Consider the following 20031-nt stretch of genomic DNA (forward strand, 5'->3'; position numbering starts at 1 on the left):
GTCTTACTATTTTAGCTGCTTACTTTCGTATATCTTACAACTCAGCTGGGTACCCCTACTACCTGTCTTAGTTAAGTACACCTACCTCATGTATATATAGAGGCCCTAGAGCTACATTTAATAAACAGAGTTCTTATTCTTTTCTTACAATCGGTGCACAGACTACTGATCGACAGTTATAAGCCCGGGTAACTTGCCATATTGCACCTATTTAACTAATTAATTTAACTAATTGTACCCCTTATTAAATACTTTATTTGTACTTACAAGCACCTTTTAATATAACTTCTTAAACTACCTAAGCTATTACTATAACGGTAATATTATTAAACCAAGCCAATTGGGACGAATGGATTAACCTTATTAGGCTTTAAGCTTAAATAGAAGATATATAGGAATACGTTAACCCCTTAACTAAACAGGATTAGTTACCCTATTTGCTTAAACTAGTCTTTCCTAGGCTTTAAGATGTAAAGACAGGAATAACCTTATATACAACTCTCTCTAAGGACAAGAAAGACGAGCTTTAAATTCTCCGTAAGAGGTATAAGATAGTAGAGAAGGAATATAAGAAGTAAAAGGCAGCTTCAACCTCCCTATAAAGCTATATTACTAGTATAGTGGCCAGGAACCTTAACACCTATATACTGGGTATTAACTTAGTATATAATACCCTAGTGGCTCTTAAGGAGAGGGTTGCCCCTACTAATATAGCATACGAGCTGTACCTATCTACTTAATATACTAAGGTTAAAAAGGGCCTAAAGAACCAGAACTTTAAGGCCTAGTTATAGCAGTAGGAGAAGACATATAATAACTATAAAAAGATTAAATTGCTAGACGTATACGGCGACCAAGCAATTAAAGATTTTTTAATAGTAGTAGAGCCAGCATTACTAAATTGGGCCTTAATATAGAGGGTTAAATTTAATAAATATAACTAGGCTAGTAACTAGATAATATTTATAGATTAACTAGTTAAAATATATTAGAACTATTAACAAATAAAAACAGCTTAGAAGAGAAGAGATTAGCTTAGTACTAATATAGTAGGCTTCTAGGGCGAGTTAATTAACGGAGCTTATAAGGACGAAACTTCTAAAGTACCTAAGGATAAGGCTCCTAGAACTATATTATCTAGGATATTATAGAAGAAAGACGCTCTATTATACTACTATAGAGATATTTACTAGTTTCCGGACTGTCCTTATATTAACGAATTAGTTTAATTAAAGGACTAGAAATTGGATAAAGTCATAACTATAAAACTTAAGGAAAGGATTATAAGCGTATTAAATTAGACTAAGTTAAAAATTAAGAAGATAAGGAAGGAGGCTTTAGGTAAGGAAGCTCTATAAAAAAAAGCCGTACGGAACCTAGACGGAAGTTAAAGGGAAGATAACTATGGTATCTTCGCCGTATATTAAGTAGGCGCCTATAACGCAGGTTCTAACTATAAGCTATATAATAGCGTTATTCTTAATAACAGAACCATAATATACGTTATTAACGATTAATTAAGATTTGTTAACTAGCTTTAGCTAAATAATAACTTTATATACGCCAGAACGGGCCTAGATCTAGTTAAGGGTATAAAGATATTAGTAGTTATAATCTAAACGCTAGTAGACCCTAAGAGGATCCTACTAGCTAACGTAGTATATATACTAGCGTTTTATACGAATTTGGCCTATCTAAACAGGTTTAACGATATGAATATATAGTAGGATAATAAAAAGAACCTACTATATTATAAAGACGATTATAAGACGTTTGCCTATTATAAATAATATTATAACTAAAACACGCTTAAATATAATGAGCTAAAAGCCTTATTTATAATCTAATCGTAAGACCCCCTTTCTAATTAGGAAGTAGTAGGAAGGCTTTAGTATAAAAGACTAGGTTATATAGGACCTAATATAATTAAGTATATACCCTAGGAGGTAGGTAGTGCGAAGCTTTAAGGACTAGCGACGATTGACTGTAAATTCTATGCTGTCAGCAAGGCTTACGAAATTGTATTAAGAAGAGTACCTATTAATAAGGTAATAAGGCCCTTCTACTAAGTGCATATTAACTTATTCCCAGAGATTGTAGCATATAACGGTTATATCTGGACGATATATTTTTATAACGAATTTCTATAAATAAATAAAGTAGAGACCTTTGCCTAAAAGTTGTTGTTAACGTAAGCAATTATACGATATTAGAATAGGGTAAAGCGTCGCTATAATTAGAAGATTATGGTTATCTAAGTTAATGGCGAAACCTCCTTTAGTAGCGACTTCTATAGTTGGACAAACGAAGAAAGAATTATAGTAGAGTAATTGGCCCTATATATAAAGTCTTAAAACGGTTCTACTAAACGTTTTAGAAGGGTAATTATTATTAAGTCTTATTATATGCGAATTAAAGCTTAATTACTAGAAGAGCTTTAGCTAGAGATTATTAGAGCTGCAGCGTATTTAATTAATTAGATATTAAATGCCTAGCTTAGCGAGATAACACCTTTTAAGAAGCTTTAGTTAGTACTAGAGCTCTTACCACTAAAGCTAAATATAGCTTATTTACGTGTATATGGCTATAGAGCTTACCCGCTTAAATATAACCTCCTATCTATTATTTACACGCTTGCGGAGAAGAGGATTAATTAATCTGATTGGTGGGTACGGGCTCAAAGGCATTAATTGAGAATGGGTATATTCGCAAGGCCATTTACAAGGAATTGCCCTGCCTTAACTAAACATAATGCCTATAGACCCGTGCGCAAGCATATCGCTATAGTATCTATTTATAAAGCCTAAAATATGCAACTAAAAAAAAAGGTATAGGTAGGAGGGAAAGCAAGCAAGCAAGGCTTAATTTTGTAAATGTTAATGATATTAGTGTTACTAAGATGCAGGGGTGCTGCTGCAGTGCTCGCTTAGCCATATAGATATATTTATCTATTATTTATACGCTTGCGGAGAAGAGGATTAATTAATCTAATTAGTGGGTACGGGCTTAAAGGCATTAATTAAGAATGGGTATATTTATAAGGCCATTTATAGGGAATTACCCTGCCTTAACTAAACGTAATACCTATAGACCTAGAAGCGCAGCGCCCGTACTACACAAGATAGAGTAGGGGAAAGAAAAAATAAAAAATAAAAAAGGGGGGGAAAGGAGAGATTTAAGTTAATATATTAGAGTGCTAAAATAGGCACTCCTATACGCCATTATGCCTAAATACCTTCGCCTATTACATCTAGGGCGAGTAATAATAAGAACGGTATTGGCGTTCCATATTAGAAGTTTATACTTAGTTGGAATAGGTCTTTTAGGGATAATAAATAGTAAAGCTAGAACGCTTATAAGGACTACCAGCCCAGTTATTATATTTAGCCGTCTATAAAACCGTTATCTTAAGCGTATTAAGTAGCACCTTTCCAAAATAAGTATCCGTTATAGAGCTTAGAGTAGAGGCTAAGAGCGGCAACTCTATACTTTAGCTTATTCCTAACCGCGTAGCTTATAAAGGCCGATCTCTTAAAGTAAAAAAAAAGGGGCGTTTCTGGGTTAAGGGTTATTTTTAAATAGGTGTTTTATAGCTTAAACTACGTATTTAGGTTACCTTAAAGCGGCAATTATAATTAAAACTCCTTGGTAATTAACGTCCGTTTTACTACACTTTAGACATAATATTATATAGTCCTCTGCTAGCGTTATATCGTTTCTAGTATATTTTATAGCAGAGAAGGCGTAGCTATCTTTTTAAGCCTTAGTATAGGTAATCTCACCTAAATAAAGGAATCCTATAAAGGCCGTAGTAACGGCAGCGTTAAAGTTAAGATCCTTAACGGATTAGGCATTTAGGGTAACTAATTAGGCGAGGATATCTTTGGTAATTAGTAATCTTTTAGCTATAGTAAAGGGATTTATAGATATTGCACCGTTTAGGATCCTTTTAATAATAAGATTATTAAAGACGGAGGTATTATAATTAGCGTTAATATAGTAGGATCAAATTACGGAGACGTAGGCTCTAACTATAGTAGGCTTAATATGGCTTATTCCTAGACTAGCATTACCAAAAATCTATTAGGTAATCCATTCTCCTAGGTAGTAGAGGGGCGCTAGGTACTTCACCACTCTATAAAAGTCGCAGTAGCCCTCTTAACTCTTAATTGCGGGATAGTATAAATCTCTTATTCTATCGGAGAGGCCGTGCTATAATAGTTGGCCGAAGTATTTTAAGGGGGCTTTTACCTTAATCTAGAAATTAGGTAGGGGGTCTTTAAGAGGGACTAGGTCTCCTATTTTAGCGTTAGATTAAATATAATAAAGAAGCGTATAGTAATAGTAAATTAAAAGTATCCTAATGCGGGTATAGTAATAATACCCTATCGCAATTAAAATAAGATAAAGTATTAGCTAGCCCGTTTTCTATAGAGGAAACCTACTCTGTATAGAGCATAATATTATAGGCTATAGCTAGTTAGAGGATTTTATAGAGCGGGTAATTACCTAGTCCTTTTACTACCGTATTCTAGAATCCTAAGAGTGCTACTATATTATCCGTATAGATATAGACTAAGCTATACTCCTACTACATTACCTAGAGCTAGAATAAGGTCGTAATTGCTTAGACCTCCCACTTATTAATTAGGGTAAGGCGGTGTTCTACATTAGGGTAGCAGCTTAAAGAATTATTTTAGGGTAGAGATACCAAATAGGGCGGCTATATTGTCCCTTAAGAATCCTTAAGGAAGAAGAAGGCCCTATAATTAAGAATCCTAGATATATCTAAGAAGAGATAGAATTATTTTTAATCCGTATTATTAAAGAAGAGAATACTATTTAAAAGGGTAAGAGTATCCCTCCACTATAATAAGTCTTAGCCAAGTTTAGCTGTTAGCTGTTAGTAAGGATAACTACCTACTTTTATAAAAGTAGAGATAAACTCCTAGATAGAGCGGTTGTATAAACGCCTAAGCCTAATTACCTAGGCGCTCTAAACAAGTCTACTAACTAGTTTTTAACTTTAAACTAGCGTTAGGGATCTACCACTTAACGCTTTATTAATCTCCTTAATCGTAGTAGCCTATTTTAAAGGAGAAAGACACAGCTTAGACTTTAGAATATCTATAATATAACCTAGGACTTTAGCCGTAGTGCCTTTAATATTCTTTAATTCGTTTTATAGGATGCCTAATTTATTACTTAATTAGTTATATATACTAAGCAATTAAGGGAGAATAGAAGCGTTAGAGAGTATAAAAATAAAGTTATCTAAATAGTACTCTAAGGCGGCGTTTGGGATATATTAAATAAGTATCTAGTGAAATCCCTCCGCAAAAAAATTAAATAAAAAGGGTGCAGTTTAAAGGCTAAATAAGAGGCAACGTTTAAAATACACTACACCCTTCTAAGAGAACCCTATAAGGCGTTAAGCTTTAATAAAAAGTAGGATATTCTAAAAGGTGTCCTTAATATCCCTCTTAATAATTATATAACTACGGCCTATATATATAACGTGTTAGAGAACCTAATTAACTATTAAATATTATAGTATAGCAAATGCTATAGGGATTAAGTTATTAACAAATTGGCTAGATAGTAAGGATAAGTTATAAATATAGCGCCATCCCCTATCCGCTTTAGGTACTAAACCTAGTAGTAAGGATATAATAGGAGACATTACTATTACAATCCTGCCTATATCTAAATCGGCGCTAATCTTCTCTAAGATTAGGACCGTATTTGCGGCTATTAAGGCTTAGTTCTTTTAGGAAAGGAGCTTAATTTCTAGGTCTGCCCTAATCTAGCATCTAAACTTTAAGATACCGATAATATTACGTTAGAGGTTGCTAGGGTACAGGGATAGATAATGCCCCCACGCTTAAATAATTAAGGGGGAGGGAGAGTCCCATAGAGAAAAGGAGGGCAGAAAGACTAGAAATGATGGTATAGTATTTAGCCTACCTATACTATAAGGGTAGAGCATAGTTTTAGTGGAGTGTAGGTATAGCTTAATAAAATCCTCTTCCTTCTCTTCCTTTTCCTTATTAACACTTTCCTCTAATAATTACTACTTATAATTCCTCGCAGTATATAGGCTACCGCACTTACTGCAGGTATATGGGAACTTGTAATCCTTACCTAGGTTATACTTCCCTCTATTAAAGCTATAATAGGTCCTTAAGATATTAGTACTTACTTACGCGCGTTTTAAGATAAATGCGGATTTATAAGTATTAGGATTATAATAGATATCTAGGAAGTTACTAGAGATCTTTTAGTTAGCTAGCTCTAACTAGTTTTTTTAAATAACTATAAAGTAGTGCTCTAAGGCTATAGTTATTAAGGGAGTAATTTAGTAGGTGGCAGATAGCTAGATAACTTAATTATAGAATGTAAGTATTTAGGGAATAAGATCTACCGAAAGATTCTTATATATAACGATTAAAATTATTATATAGTTAAGGAAGCCCTCTACCTACACTTTAACGGACGGGTAGTCCTTTATTATCCCTTCTTTTAGTCTTATAAAAAGGACGCTGTTAATAATAAGGATATTATTTTAAGGCTTAGACTAGAGCTAGTATATCTAGAGGCAAGAGAGGTTATTAGGTAAGAAAGTACCCTAAAATACCTTAAGTATCTCTTTATTTAGGACGCCAGGGAGGAAAATATTTAGGATATTAGCTATAGATAGGAGCAACTTACCCAGTTTATTAATTGGGGTTAAGGATAATACTGCTGTAGCTAATCTAGCTATTACCGTAGCGAGGCTTAATATATAGAGTTTAGTTGCCTAATCTTCCTATTCTTTTTAAACGTGTAGTATTTTAGTACGGTTTTCCTATTCTTAAAGAAGTCTTATTTTTTAGTTAGTTGCCTAGTCCTTAACCTTTTTTACCTAAGCTCTTCTAATCCTTAGGTCTTTCTTATATAGTTACTAGAGCTATTCTTTAGCTTTTTTAGCGGCTAAAGTCTCGCGTTAAGCCGCGGAGAGAGGCGCTATTATAGAGGATAGAGACTGTGACGCTAGCGTATCGCCTAAAGGTATAGGGGAAGGTAAGGGAAACTAGTAGGTAATTTTTAAGGAGTTTAGCTCGTCGAGTGTGTTATTATTGGTTAAGTTTTTAAGGTTTTTATAGATAATTCGCGAAGGTTTAGACGAGCGTATAGGTCGTTAAGTTATTAACAGCAACAATTAATTATTAGAAATTAAGTAAATAAGGCATTAGCTCTTAAATGAGACTAATATAGAAAGCAAGCAAGCAAGGCTTAATTTTATGAATGTTAATAATATTAGTGTTGCTGAGATGCAGGGGTGCTACTGCAGTGCTCGCTTAGCCATATAGACATATCTATATAGTTAAAAGCTTAAGCTAAGAGCTTATATTAGATACCTAGTTAAGTACTAATTAATAAATATCTTGGCCGTTAAAAACGGATTCTGCACCTGTATGTAGTGACGGCTACAAACCTAGGTCTTCGAAGTTCAGACCTAGAGCCAACGCAGAGACGTTGCACAGCGCGTATAAGTAGGACCTGGTGGTTATATGCGTCATAGGGCGTAGTAAAAAGTTTTCACATGGGATAGTAAGATCTCGAAAACCACTACTAACGGTACCCCTTTACAATATAGCCACTAGTTCTCCTACCAAGCACTTATATAATCTAACGTGGATAAACAGCTTTTAAAAGCATCCCCTAGCCCCCAATGGAAAGTATTAATAACCTTATATTAACGAACGAACGAGCGTATAAGCGAATAAACAAACGAGTAAATATACGGCCCCTCCTAACCCCTAGGGCAGTCGCCCGCGGAGCATACGGTCACTCGCCGTTTTTAACTACTAAATACTACCTAGCAGCTTAGATTGCGACCTACGGTTTTCCCTATCTCCTTTCAACGGAGTAGTAACCCTTAGAGAGGGCCTAGCTGGGGCCTAGGCATAAAAGATACCCAAATACAACACAATATCCCGCTCGCTTATCAGTATTACGGTGGTTAGAATGGATGAATCCCCCTTACGCCTTTAATAGCTCTAGGGGGGGGAAGGTAAAGCGTATATGGCAGTGGTCTATATAAGAGATAGCATATAGGGGATGGGCAAGATATGGGATATAAAGAGACAATAAGACACAGCAATCGATTAGTAAGGCCTAGCTGGGACGTAGTAAACCCTAGCTTTAATAAGCTAGAGAAGGAAGTAGTAGTTCCTAAGGAGTTTAAAACATCTAAGGAGGAGGACGTGCAGTAGGCCCGTAGGGCCGCTGCTACGTGCAAATATGGCAAATCGGGGTTTTTTATCCTACTAAGGCTGCTTATAGGGTTTTTCCTCCCCCAACTACAGGGTTTTCTTTATGTAAATTATAAGTTTTCCCCCCTGTAACGGAGTAGTCTGCGTGGGCCAAGATAGGATCCGTATCAGATGTTAATCAAAGAACTACTACTAATAAATATCTTTAGGGTTTATATACCCAGCGAAAAAAAGGTAATTTAAATAAGAGATATAATATTTAATAAGCAGTTGCTCTATAACAATAGTTAGCTAGATTTTATAAATCTACTCTAAAAACGCGCTAATTAAATTTTGGAGGTAATTAATGTGTTATATATTAATAAGATACTTTAGGAAGAGCTTAACAAAACGTTAGATAAGGACGATAAGACTTTAAATAAGACTTAAGTAGATAATAGTAGAAGTTAACAGGTAGATTCTAGTAGAAATTAAGACTAGGTAAATAATTAAGGAGGCTACCTAAATAATACTCGACTTATCTAACTTACCTTAAGGAGGCAGATAGCTATAGAGCACTTTAGGCGGCCTTCTACGCAGGCCTAAAATATTATAGAAAAATTTATTATAATAAGCTACTACCTCTACCCAAGAACTAGAAGGAGCTTATAAGACACTAGTATAGGGCAGATTTCCTTACTACTGCTATAAAAGAGTACACTAACCTAAAGGTTTGTGGAACATTTAAGGTCATAGATAAGACTTTATTAGTTAAAACGGTGCCTATAACCTAGAGATTTACCTATAAAACGGATACTAATAGATATCTAACGAAGTTTAAAGCATAACTCTATATAAGAGGCGATTTATAAGAGTCGATTTATAAGGACACTTATATGGCGACTTTAGCAGCCAAAGTCTTTAGAGCTCTCGCAGTAGTTATCGCAGTATTTAATTTGGACGTTTAGTAGGGCAACGCTGTTAACGCGTTCGCAAACAGCTTAATTAATAAAATAGTCTATATTAAGTGTCTAGATGGATTTACTATTAAGGGCAAATATTTACTACTACGTAAAGCTCTCTACGGACTTTAATAATCGCTGCGTCTTTAGTATAATAATTTAAGTTAGGAACTAACTAAATTAAAATTAAAACCTATTAGCGGAGAGCTGTGTCTCTATTATAACAATCGGGTAATTATATTCTTCTATATAGATAATATCTATACTATAAGTACTAAGGGGAACTAGTTAGAGCTTCTAAGCTTTAAAAATGCGCTTATAAAGAAATATAAAATAAAGGACCTAAGTAAACTGTCCTAGTTCCTAGAAATTTAAGTCTTAAGAGATAGGAGTTAAAGGAAGCTATAGCTCTATTAAGACTCCTATATTAAGAAGATTGCTAATAACTTTTATTTCACTAATATGCGCTCTATTAGTATACCTATAAACACTAACAAGCTCCTACTAAATCTAGAAAAAGCTTTAAAATAAAACACCTACGTCTACTAGAGGATAATTGGCTTACTCCTTTATATAACCTATATTACAAGACCTAATACAGTAAGAGCTTTAAGCAAGCTATTAGAATTCCTACGAAATCCCTTACCCCTATACAACGCCGCAGCTTGTCAAACAATCGCCTACCTATATTAGACGAGAACGCTCGCAATTAAATACTTAGGGCATAATATAGGGAGTTAAGTCTTTACGGGAGCAAGTAATATAGCATTTAAAGATAACTTAATAAGTAAACGTAGTATAAAAGGATATTTATTTACCCTATTTAGGGGACTAATTAACTAGCGCTCTACTAAGTAGACGTTAGTAATAAAGTTAAGCATAGAGGTAGAGCTTATAGCTTTATTATATATAGAAACGGAATTAATCTAGTAGAGTTACTTTTTTAAAGAAATTAGATTAACCTTAGATAATAGGCAAATAATTAACTATAATAATCTATAGACGATTTAACTACTTATAAAGGACGGACTAGAGCTATCTATAAAGCTTTAATACGTTAATATATATTACTACTAGTTACGTTAAGAAGTATATAATAATTAAATTAGGATTAACTAGATGCCTACTATAGTAATAGTAGTAGACGGCTTAATAAAAGCTCTACTAAGGCAGAAGCACGAAACATTTATTTATTAATTAAATTTAGTTAATATTAAGAAAAGGATTTAAATTAATAAAGGTAAATAAGAAGGAAGATATAGGGTATATTTAACTTAATACCATACTAAGACCTATAATGCAGCTTTAACCTATAAGGGCTTAAAGCTAGGGGGGTATATTAATCTAGATCGGATTTCCTTAACCACCATTTTACTATTTTAGCTGCTTACTTTTATATATCTTATAACTTAGCTGGGTACCCCTACTACCTGTCTTAGTTAAGTATACCTACCTTATATATATATAGAGGCCCTAGAGCCACATTTAATAAATAGAGTTCTTATTCTTTTCTTATAATTAGTGTACGGACTACCAATCGATACCTAATTAAACAGGATATTGATACGGAGGATAAAATAAGCAAATAGCGCCTATAGAGGCACTTGCAGAAGTTTGTCAATACTACCGATCTAGTCTTTAACGAAAACTCCCCTTACTAAGATCCCTTTCCGTCTTTAGACCTAAGCAGCCGCTGCTTTAACCTAAGCCGAGGGTAAGCAGCCCTAAGCACGCCCTAAGTACGCAAGGAGGGGTCTAGTTCTAGGCCCTCAGGGCCCAAATTTGGGAATTGGCTAAAGATGCCTAATATCGCCTTATACTAAAGTTTCGGCTAAAACTGCTGCCTTAGACTTAGCCACCTCCTTTAAATCCTTAAAACTATTACTAACGTATTTACGCTTACCCTTTATTACAACCACACTAACGACCTTAGCTTAACTTATGCCCAGCTTTAGATTTTGGGTTGTTATACCGCAATTATTATTATTATTATTAAGATTATTTGAAATAGCTATATAGTACAAAATGCTCCTTATTAACTATCGTTTTATTCTTTTAAGTGGATTGGTAGTATTTACGTGTTAACTTCCGGCTAACAACTATATAGTTTTTCCCTTTAGGCAATTATTTAGAGGATTTACACGTACTCTTAAATAAACCCTATAATATAAATAGCTAAAATAATAGGATTAGGTAGCGCCTTTAGGTGCTTTAAGAGCAGACTAGGATATAGGTTAAAAAGGAGATCTAATAGACCCGCTTTACCTAGTATAAACTTAAATGCTCCTTAGATGGCAACCTAGACTTTATACTAAGGCTTCTCGGTACGGTATAAGGGGCCTAGATTAGATAGTATAGGCCTTTATAAGCTAACCTAAAAGAGGAGATTTATATAGATATAGCCTAATTAGAAAATAAGGGAGTAAATTAAATGGGTTAGACTAGTGGCGCGGGCTTATAGGGGTATAGCTCGGTAAAGAGCAAACTGGATTAAATAGTGTTAGCTAAGTTTGGCCTAAGTTATATAGATTATTATATAGATACGGCCTAATTAAGAGTAAAGGGGTTATATTAGTGGGCCCCCACTATTTAAGCGAGTAGGGTAGGCATGGCCGATATAGATAAGATAGTACTAATATTAACTAGTTAGCAGAGCGGCGCTAATCTAAGGTAGATATAGCTCTAAGGAGCGCAAGAAGCTGTAGTAAGGGAGTAGTATTATATAAAGACGGCTTAATATAGAATAAGGGGCTGTATTAAACGGTGCAAGTGTTTATAAGTAGACTGGATTAGATAAGTCTAATATCTAGAAGTTAATTAAGTAGGGTAAATTTATGCGAGCACTAGTGGCGGACGATACTAGGGTTAGATTTAATAAATTATAGCACTTTTAGGCTAAACTACTAGCGTAAAGCCTAGGGGAATAGCTTAGTAATGTCCTTATATAGGTTTAATTAAGCGGGGCCAGCTTATATAGACGTGGTTTTAATTGTAAACATTAATATAGGATTAAACAGCTCTGGTCTTTAGAAGTTTATTTACTTAGGCAACTTTATATAAGCATACTAAATAAAACTACGGGAATCTGGCTAGATTATATAGTATCGGCACTCCTTAAACTTAGTAAGTAGGGTAGAATTTTATAAAGCGGAGAGCATCTAGGTGTTATTAGATAGTGCTAGCCTTTATAAAGTTAAGAGGATTTCTTAGGCATAACTCCTTATAACCCGCTCTATTAAAACCCTTAAAGTTACGGCGTACTAGCCTAGAGTAAAACTTAACCCTCTTTATTAAATATCTTAATATCCCTAATCCGGAGACGGCTATATCTTCCTTCTTACTACTAACGTTAACCGCACTATAATAAGGAGCTGGAGATGCTGGCGACTACGGGCTATAATAAGGAAGAGTATAGTAGGGAAAAGCTGCTAGCGGACACTTTATAGATTGTAATAACTAGGGAGTTAAATAATAAGCGTAGAAAGCTCTAGTAGCGTATAAAGAAGTAAAAGATAAGAAATAAGAGGGAAAAGAAAGAAGGTAAGCGCTAGAGGCAAACGCGAGCGCGAGCGCGGGAGTAGGTACCTAACTTTTCCTTATTCTTCTCGCCCTCCTTATCTTCTAACGTATTACTAGGTAATACTTTAGGTATTCCGATTATACTAGATAGCAAGGAGCCAGTTAAGAATTCTAACCGCTTTCCACTAAGCTCCACTTAGTTAGATATTACTAAAATAGCATTTATAATATCTATTTATAGTAAATATGGGATTTTTAAGGAGTTCCTCCAGGCAATATTAAAGCTTATTTAGCCACGTCTTATAAAAGATAACTCCCTCTTAGAATTTTTTTTAAATAGCGAAGCTATTAATTAAGACACGTTTATGCTATAGATGTATTTTAGTGCAATTAAGTAACATATTAAAGAATAAGTTAAATTCTAATAATAGAGCTAGGATTAATTTTAATTTAGGGGCAAAGCTCGCGGGTTCGTTTAGATCTATACTAGAAAAGTAGACTTAAAGTTATTTATTTTTCTTCTAGAAGGAAATAATAAAATTTTTCTAATTAACTCGCTAGTAGGCTAGTAAATTACGGTAAAAATAAAGGACGATACTCCTAAGGCTAAATCCACACATTAATATACTTCTTCTGCATGTGGTTAAGCCTCCTCTAGCATAGTATTTTAAATAAAAGAAGAGATTATAGTAAAGCAAACTAAGTAATTATTTGGCTTAGCGAGATAGCGGATAAGAAGAGTAATATAGTATATTAAATGTGCTGACCCATAGCAATATAAAAGGCGTCTTAACCGTCCTCTAATATCTTCTTCTTACTTTCCAAATGCTTACGTATCTGTATAGTCTCAGCTAGCTCAGCAGTAAGAAAACGGATCTCTTAATCACTATACTAAGCTATAACCTTAGGTGAGAGTATATCTACAAGAGGAGTAATAAGGTGTCCTTTAACTACTTACTTTATAATTGCGCCTATAAAGTACTTTTGCTCGTCCTATATAGTCTTAGTGTTTCGCTAGGAATTAATAAGTCTTACTATACCTTATAGTAAGTATTATAAGTATTAAGCGCCTGCTCGGCAGAAAATCTATCTATATCTTACTAAATAGTACGCTTAAGCCCTTATTAGAAGATGTTAGGCTTAATATATTCTCTTTACTTATAGCCTAATCCACTTATAAAAGTCTTTTATAAGATAAAAACTATAGCCTCTCGGCTTAACTTTAAGATCTTGCGTAAATACCGTTTCTATTAAATTTTCTACAAAATATCCGTAAAGTAGTAGTTATAGATAATTAGATACCGTCTCTTATCTCTAATAATTAGCTTAATCTTATTAATGGCTACTTTATAAGCACGTTTTAGGGCTAGTAAAACAGTCATAGCTAAAAGTTATAATTTAACCTCTTAGGCAGCAATATAATCTAGAATATATAGCAAGAATTTCTCGCACGCGCTAGCGACTAAATTAGTATAGTCCTAAGCTAAAATCTCCTAACGTTTAAACTAATCCTAAAATAAGTAACTAATAAGTATAGGGTTAAATATTCCGGGCAGCTTGCGTTTACGGCTTTATTATAGGATCTAAATTACCTACTAAACTACTTGGTTCCTAGTCAGTCTTCTAGGTATACTAAACATTGTCTTTCCTACTCTTATATTATTAGGCAAGAAAAGGGGTTTATCGGCGGTATAGCTAACGTCTTTGTTAGTCTTAGCCTCCGTCTTAATTTTATATTTATGCCCTTGCTAACGCATCCGCTTAGTAAACTTTATATTAAGATATTAAACTACTGACGTAGTCCTACGAGGGCGTTGTGGCTGCATCCTGCAATATAATTAGGTACACCTTCTACGGTCAAGGTCCAGCCAAAGCCTCTTCCGCCTAAGTAACTCCTGTTTGCTCCATAAGCACGTCTTACTGGCGTACCGTCCTAGCGAAGCGAAACGGTTCCGTCTATTGATGTACCGACACGCGCATCCGTTCTCTCGAGCTACGTAGTAGTCTCTTCGGCCAGGACGTGATCCTGCCTACCTACTAGGTGCACTAGGGGTCAGGGCCCAGTTAAGGGGTAAGGTCCCTAGAGCCAGCAGTAGCTACTACGTACTACGCCCCGCGGGAGGCTAGTAGTAATATAGGGGCGCAACACCCTATAGACTGCTAGTTCCCGTTTCGCGTTGCCTGTAAAAGTCTCCTTATAATAGGCCGACCGTGTCTTGCAGGAGGAGGCCATAGACTAGGTCCCGTGCCAGGCGACCTACTCCCCCCTCTCCTACTAACCAAGCTTGTGTCCCCCCTTCCTATAAGCTGGCCTGTGTCTCTAACTGTTGAGATCTCGTCTAACTGGCCTGTGTTTCCTCCAAGACCTCCCCCATATGTGTACTAGGTTGCGTACACCACGCCTATTAAGACTCTCCTGTAAGTCGCCTTATATACATGCGTTAGGTTGCGTGCACCACGCCTATTAAGACCCTCCTGTGAGTCACCTGGTCGAACGCCATGGGGCCGTCGAAGCTGGCCTGTGTTTCCGCTGCCTAGAGCTTTGCCCGTGTTTCCACCTCGTTGAGCCGTCTGGTCGCCGTCGCGTCGCCGTCGCGTCGCTGTCGCGTCTGTCGTCCAGGTCGCGCGCACCACGCCTATTAAGACCCTCTTCTGAGTCACCTGGGTGTNCCGGATACCAGATAGGCCCTCGTAGAGGGGCCTTAATGAGTTCTCTAGGCAGGGCCTTAACAAGTTCTTCGCGGTGGCCTTGGGGCCTTAATAAGTTTCGTACGAGGTATCTGCGACGCGTTAACCTTAACAAGTTCTTATAAAAAGAGGTTCCCTACGCCCTTGCCGCGTCCCTTTGCGATCTCAGAGCTAGTGCAAGCCCAAGGGTGTCCTGTTGTACGACTAGGACGCGTCCACGTCGACTGACTAGATGATAAGGCCAGTTTCGGGCCTAGCTACGAGCCAGGTAGTCGTACATCGGGTGGTTTTCGTATCCCAGTTTCCCTTGATAGGCCTCCATAGGTGGTAGAGCAAGAGCCTCATGCGGAGGCAGTGAGGCTCCAGGTGTTGTTGAGGGCGATGCTTTGTACGGTGGTACGCGTCGCGAGCTCAACACCACAGAACCGCGACGACAGCGCGCTGCATGCGCTGCGACGGCTCCCTACCATCGCCTCTGCACTTAGCCATCAAAAGGAACGATTTCCTGATGATGTTTCCACCCGCGGCGACGTGGACGCGTGCAGTAGGACTTCGCGGGCTCTTGTAGATTAAAGAGTATACTTAACGGAGCTTTTTACCTTTATATGGGATATACTTAACATAGGCGTTAATGGAAACTACGAGAATGCCTTTTTTGGCAGCGTTAATATTAAGGTTGCGGTGGAGAATAAGCAGAATACTTATAGACTTCGAGCAGTAGGCGTGTAAGACGGGAGTTGCGACCCCTGTAAATGGCAGCTTATGCCCGCGCCGGCGGAAACAATAAAGAGAGGCGTAAAACTAGAGGCTATGGAAGGCTCCCAAGCTATACAAAAGCGTACCAACTCTAGAAGGAAACTCTTATACAGACTGCTGGGGGGCGGACTGGTACTTGGGCTAACCCCATTATAAGATATCCGTAAGAACTGGTGAGAATCCCCGTACAATTGGTGGTGGCAGCTAACTGCTTATGGTTGGGACAAAGCACTAGAAAACTGAGGTAGAGGCCTAGATAAGCAGGCATAGTAAACTCTACTGTATTATTAGTACTACTAGTATATATAACTACCTGCTACTACCTTTTAGCCTAATCTCCCTAGAAATCTTCTAGTAGGATTAGTAAGGAGAAAGGGTATAAAGATAGTAAAAACTAGAAACCCCCCTATAAGATATAAAATGCCAAGGCCTAATAGGTCTAAAAAAAAACCTCCTATAGAAATAAGTGATGAAGATTCTACATCTACTTTTTCTCCCCCTTTTCCTTCTCCTGGCCCGTTTAGGACAGGAGAAAAAAGAGGACATCCTTAGTCTTCTCCTAAAAAAGAAAACCAAAAACCTGCAAAAAAGACAATAAAACTAACGACTACTACGGATAGTATACCTAGTATACCTCCCTCTTCCCTTTCTCCGGAGGAACATCTATGCGAGGCTTTAAGAAGCCTAGTCCAGGCCTATAGAGGGCTAGAAGGAGAAGAATAAGAAGAATAAGTTGGACAGCTAGTAGACTATACACAAAATATCCTAATGGGAAAAAACCCCTTTGCAGAAAAAGAAGAAGAAGAAGAGGCAAAAGAGGTCCTAGAAGGACTAGTAGAAGAAGTAAAAGCTCTCTATAAGGAGGTAGCTTCTACTAAAAATACTTACGCAAAGAGACTGAAGAAGGACCTCCCTCCTTCTTCTTCGTCCTCCCCACCCTCCTTATTATCACCACCACTACCTTCTACCCCTTCTCCTTCTAGTAGGGGTTCTACTTCTACTAGAAGTAAGAAAAAGCAGCTATAAAAAAGGAAGCTAGTCCTAATTACAGACAAAAAGGACTAACCTCTAGATACCTTCTCTATACGAAATAAAGTTAATTAACTATTTGTATCAAAACTGCAAGTAAAAAAGCCAGTTCTAGCGTCTATAACTAGAACTAAAGGAAAATAAAATATTCTCCTTACGACTATAGAAGAGTATAATGTAGATTTCCTAGTTAAATATAAGGAGATCTAGTATAACTGCTTTACCTTTTAAAGAGAACAAAAACTAGAACTATGGGTTCAAATTATAGCCCATGGGGTTCCTACCCTACCTTTCCTAGGAGAAGGGGGCTCTAAGCTTCTAAAAGAAGAGATTGAGACCTTTAATCCTATAAGGATATAAGGACTACCTAGATGGATCTTATCTAGTGAAAAAAGACACAATCTATAGACTAGATTTGGCTCTATAGTTTTTACTATAGAGAACGAAGAAAAAAGACAAGAAATNCTTAAGCAAAAAGAGATATCAATTGCAGGTACAGCCACTAAGGTAGTAAAATACCTCGAAGTCTCTCCTACTACNCAGTGCACTAGCTGCCAAAAATTTGGCCATATAGGAGACAGATGCTCTACTAGAGCCTGTAGATTCTATGCGGCTGCATATTTATCTAAAGACCACTACTGTCCTACCTGTTTGATATTAGGCAGGCCTTGTAAGCACACTACCCCTCTTTGCATTAATTATAAGGAAAAACACTTTGCTAATAGTAAAGACTGTGAGAATCTTAGAGCAGCTAAACTAGTATATGCATAGTACTAGCGTAGAAGGTTCTGTGGAAGAAGAGATAAAATAAATAGGATTTTAGAAGGAGGTAACTCCTACTAGGCTCCTAGTAAAAGGATAGTAGAGAGCAAAAGGACAGAAATAAATTGCAAAAGGATAGGGATAGGTGTTAGGATTTCCTATGGTTTTTCCTACCGTTTTCTCATTCCCTAGTAGTTGTAGTAACTTAGTATTTTACTAAGGAGCTATAAACCCCTAGGGGTTTATAAACTATTAGGACATAGCTACTAGTATATATTAAGCTGCCTAGAAAGGATTCATGTATATAGAACTATAGCGCCATAGCCCCGAGGCTGCATGCGCAATATTGTACGTAGTATAATACAACGGACTAAAAATAAAAAATAATAAAAAAATCTACAAGAGTACTACGGCTTTTTTTAAGAGTTTTAAGCTTAATATAAGTCCTTCTAGTTATTTTATTAAGTTCTACCTTAAGAGCTAGGAGCTCCTTCTTTAAATAATTAAATAAAAGGTTGCTTAAGCGTTCTTAGAGAGGATCTATACCTTTTATCTATTAAGGAAGAGCTTTATAATTACTAGTAGTAAAAAATACACATTCTTTCGTATTTCTCTCCGTAAATAACAACTAATATTTACCGTCCGCATGGTTTTTTAACAAATGCCATCTAAGTTCGAAGGATATATCCCGGTTCTGTGCTAGATCGAGCTAAACCCCCTTATTTTTAGAATCGTGCCGCAGGTAATTAGGCTTGGTAATAACACCAAGGGTATATATTCCTTTTAGGTCGAACTTACGGCAATTTTTTAGAATAACTTAATTTGTATAATTATTCTTAGCTAATATAACCACGAGAACAATTATACGTTCTTCTAAAATATAATCTTCGACTAGAGACTTAATAAGTTTAACATTATTCTCTAATTGTAATTTATTAGAAGAATATATAAGACTAGGGAGGTTAACTAAAGTCCTATCTAGATTATTAACTTAAATTTAGGTTGAGGCTAAAAGAAATATAGCCGTAGGAAAGAGACCTATAGTTAAAGGCGCCTAGGTCCGTAAATCTTAATACTTAATATATCTTTTAAAAATGCCTTATATAAACCTAGACCCATAATTACGGTAGCTTTATTAATAAGAGAGGGGAGCTTGCTAAAGTCTTTAATAAACCTTAAAAATGTATAAAGCTTATATTACTTATCCTCCAGGCAACTATTATAAGGGTTAATTTTGTATAAGATTAATAACTCAATGCCGTATCTTATAATAATTTCTATCGCAAACCTAGTGCACAAGTTTTCCTTCTATAAAAATGGAATTTTAGTAATTGCTTTAAGAACGGAGCTTTTGCTAAAGGATTGGTTACTATAAACCATAATTTAAGGCAGCTGTAAGGTCGAACTTAAGCCTATATAGTAAAGTCGGTCGACTAAGTCTATAAGCTTACGTTGCTTAGTGCTTTAAAGGGCCTCTAGTAAACTAGTAGTTAGTAGGGCCGAGACCGCCAAGCTTAAATCACTATATAAAGCAATATCAATTATACACTCAACCCCCATCTTCGTCAGCTATAAGTTTAGAGTAACTACTATAATTAGCGGAAGAATAATTTAAAGTTCACTAATTTATAGAGCGGAGTTACCTCAGCGAGCTTAGACGTGATTTTTTTTAGCTAGCGTTGGAATAACAGCTACGCCGTCTCCTTCTTACACAATTACGTCTAAGAACCTTTAGCGCGTCTTATTAAAATTATGGACAAAATCCGCTAAGCGGAGATTGCGGATATCGAATTCATTTATTTATATAACGCATTATTATTACTAAAAGTTAATATAATATTTTTAAGACTTAGGACTTCTAAATAGTATAAATTTTATAATATCCCTTAACCCGTTAATTTGGGTCCTACGGTTATCGATAAGGGCCAGCCAATCAAATCAATAGAATCAAGACCCGTGCTCAGGAATACGAAGTTAGTAATATTACTTAATTCTTATACAAAATTAATATATAAGTTTATTCTTTGGAGTTAAGTCGCTCGATATAAGGCCTCCAGCAGTCGTCGTTCCTGCAGAAC

General features: G+C 36.1%; 1 protein-coding gene across 1 annotated transcript; it reads right to left on the reverse strand.

Moving 5' to 3' along the window:
* Window positions 1-16192: 16192 nt before the first annotated feature.
* K441DRAFT_661278 (uncharacterized protein) lies at window positions 16193-16470 on the reverse strand. The gene has a single exon (XM_067648855.1). It carries the CDS (start codon window positions 16428-16430, stop codon window positions 16254-16256), a length of 177 nt encoding a protein of 58 aa, XP_067502944.1. The 5' UTR covers window positions 16431-16470; the 3' UTR covers window positions 16193-16253.
* Between the last annotated feature and the right edge of the window lie 3561 nt (window positions 16471-20031).

This window comes from Cenococcum geophilum, assembly GCF_001692895.1.
Source record: "Cenococcum geophilum 1.58 unplaced genomic scaffold K441scaffold_26, whole genome shotgun sequence".
NCBI lineage: Eukaryota > Fungi > Ascomycota > Dothideomycetes > Gloniales > Gloniaceae > Cenococcum > Cenococcum geophilum.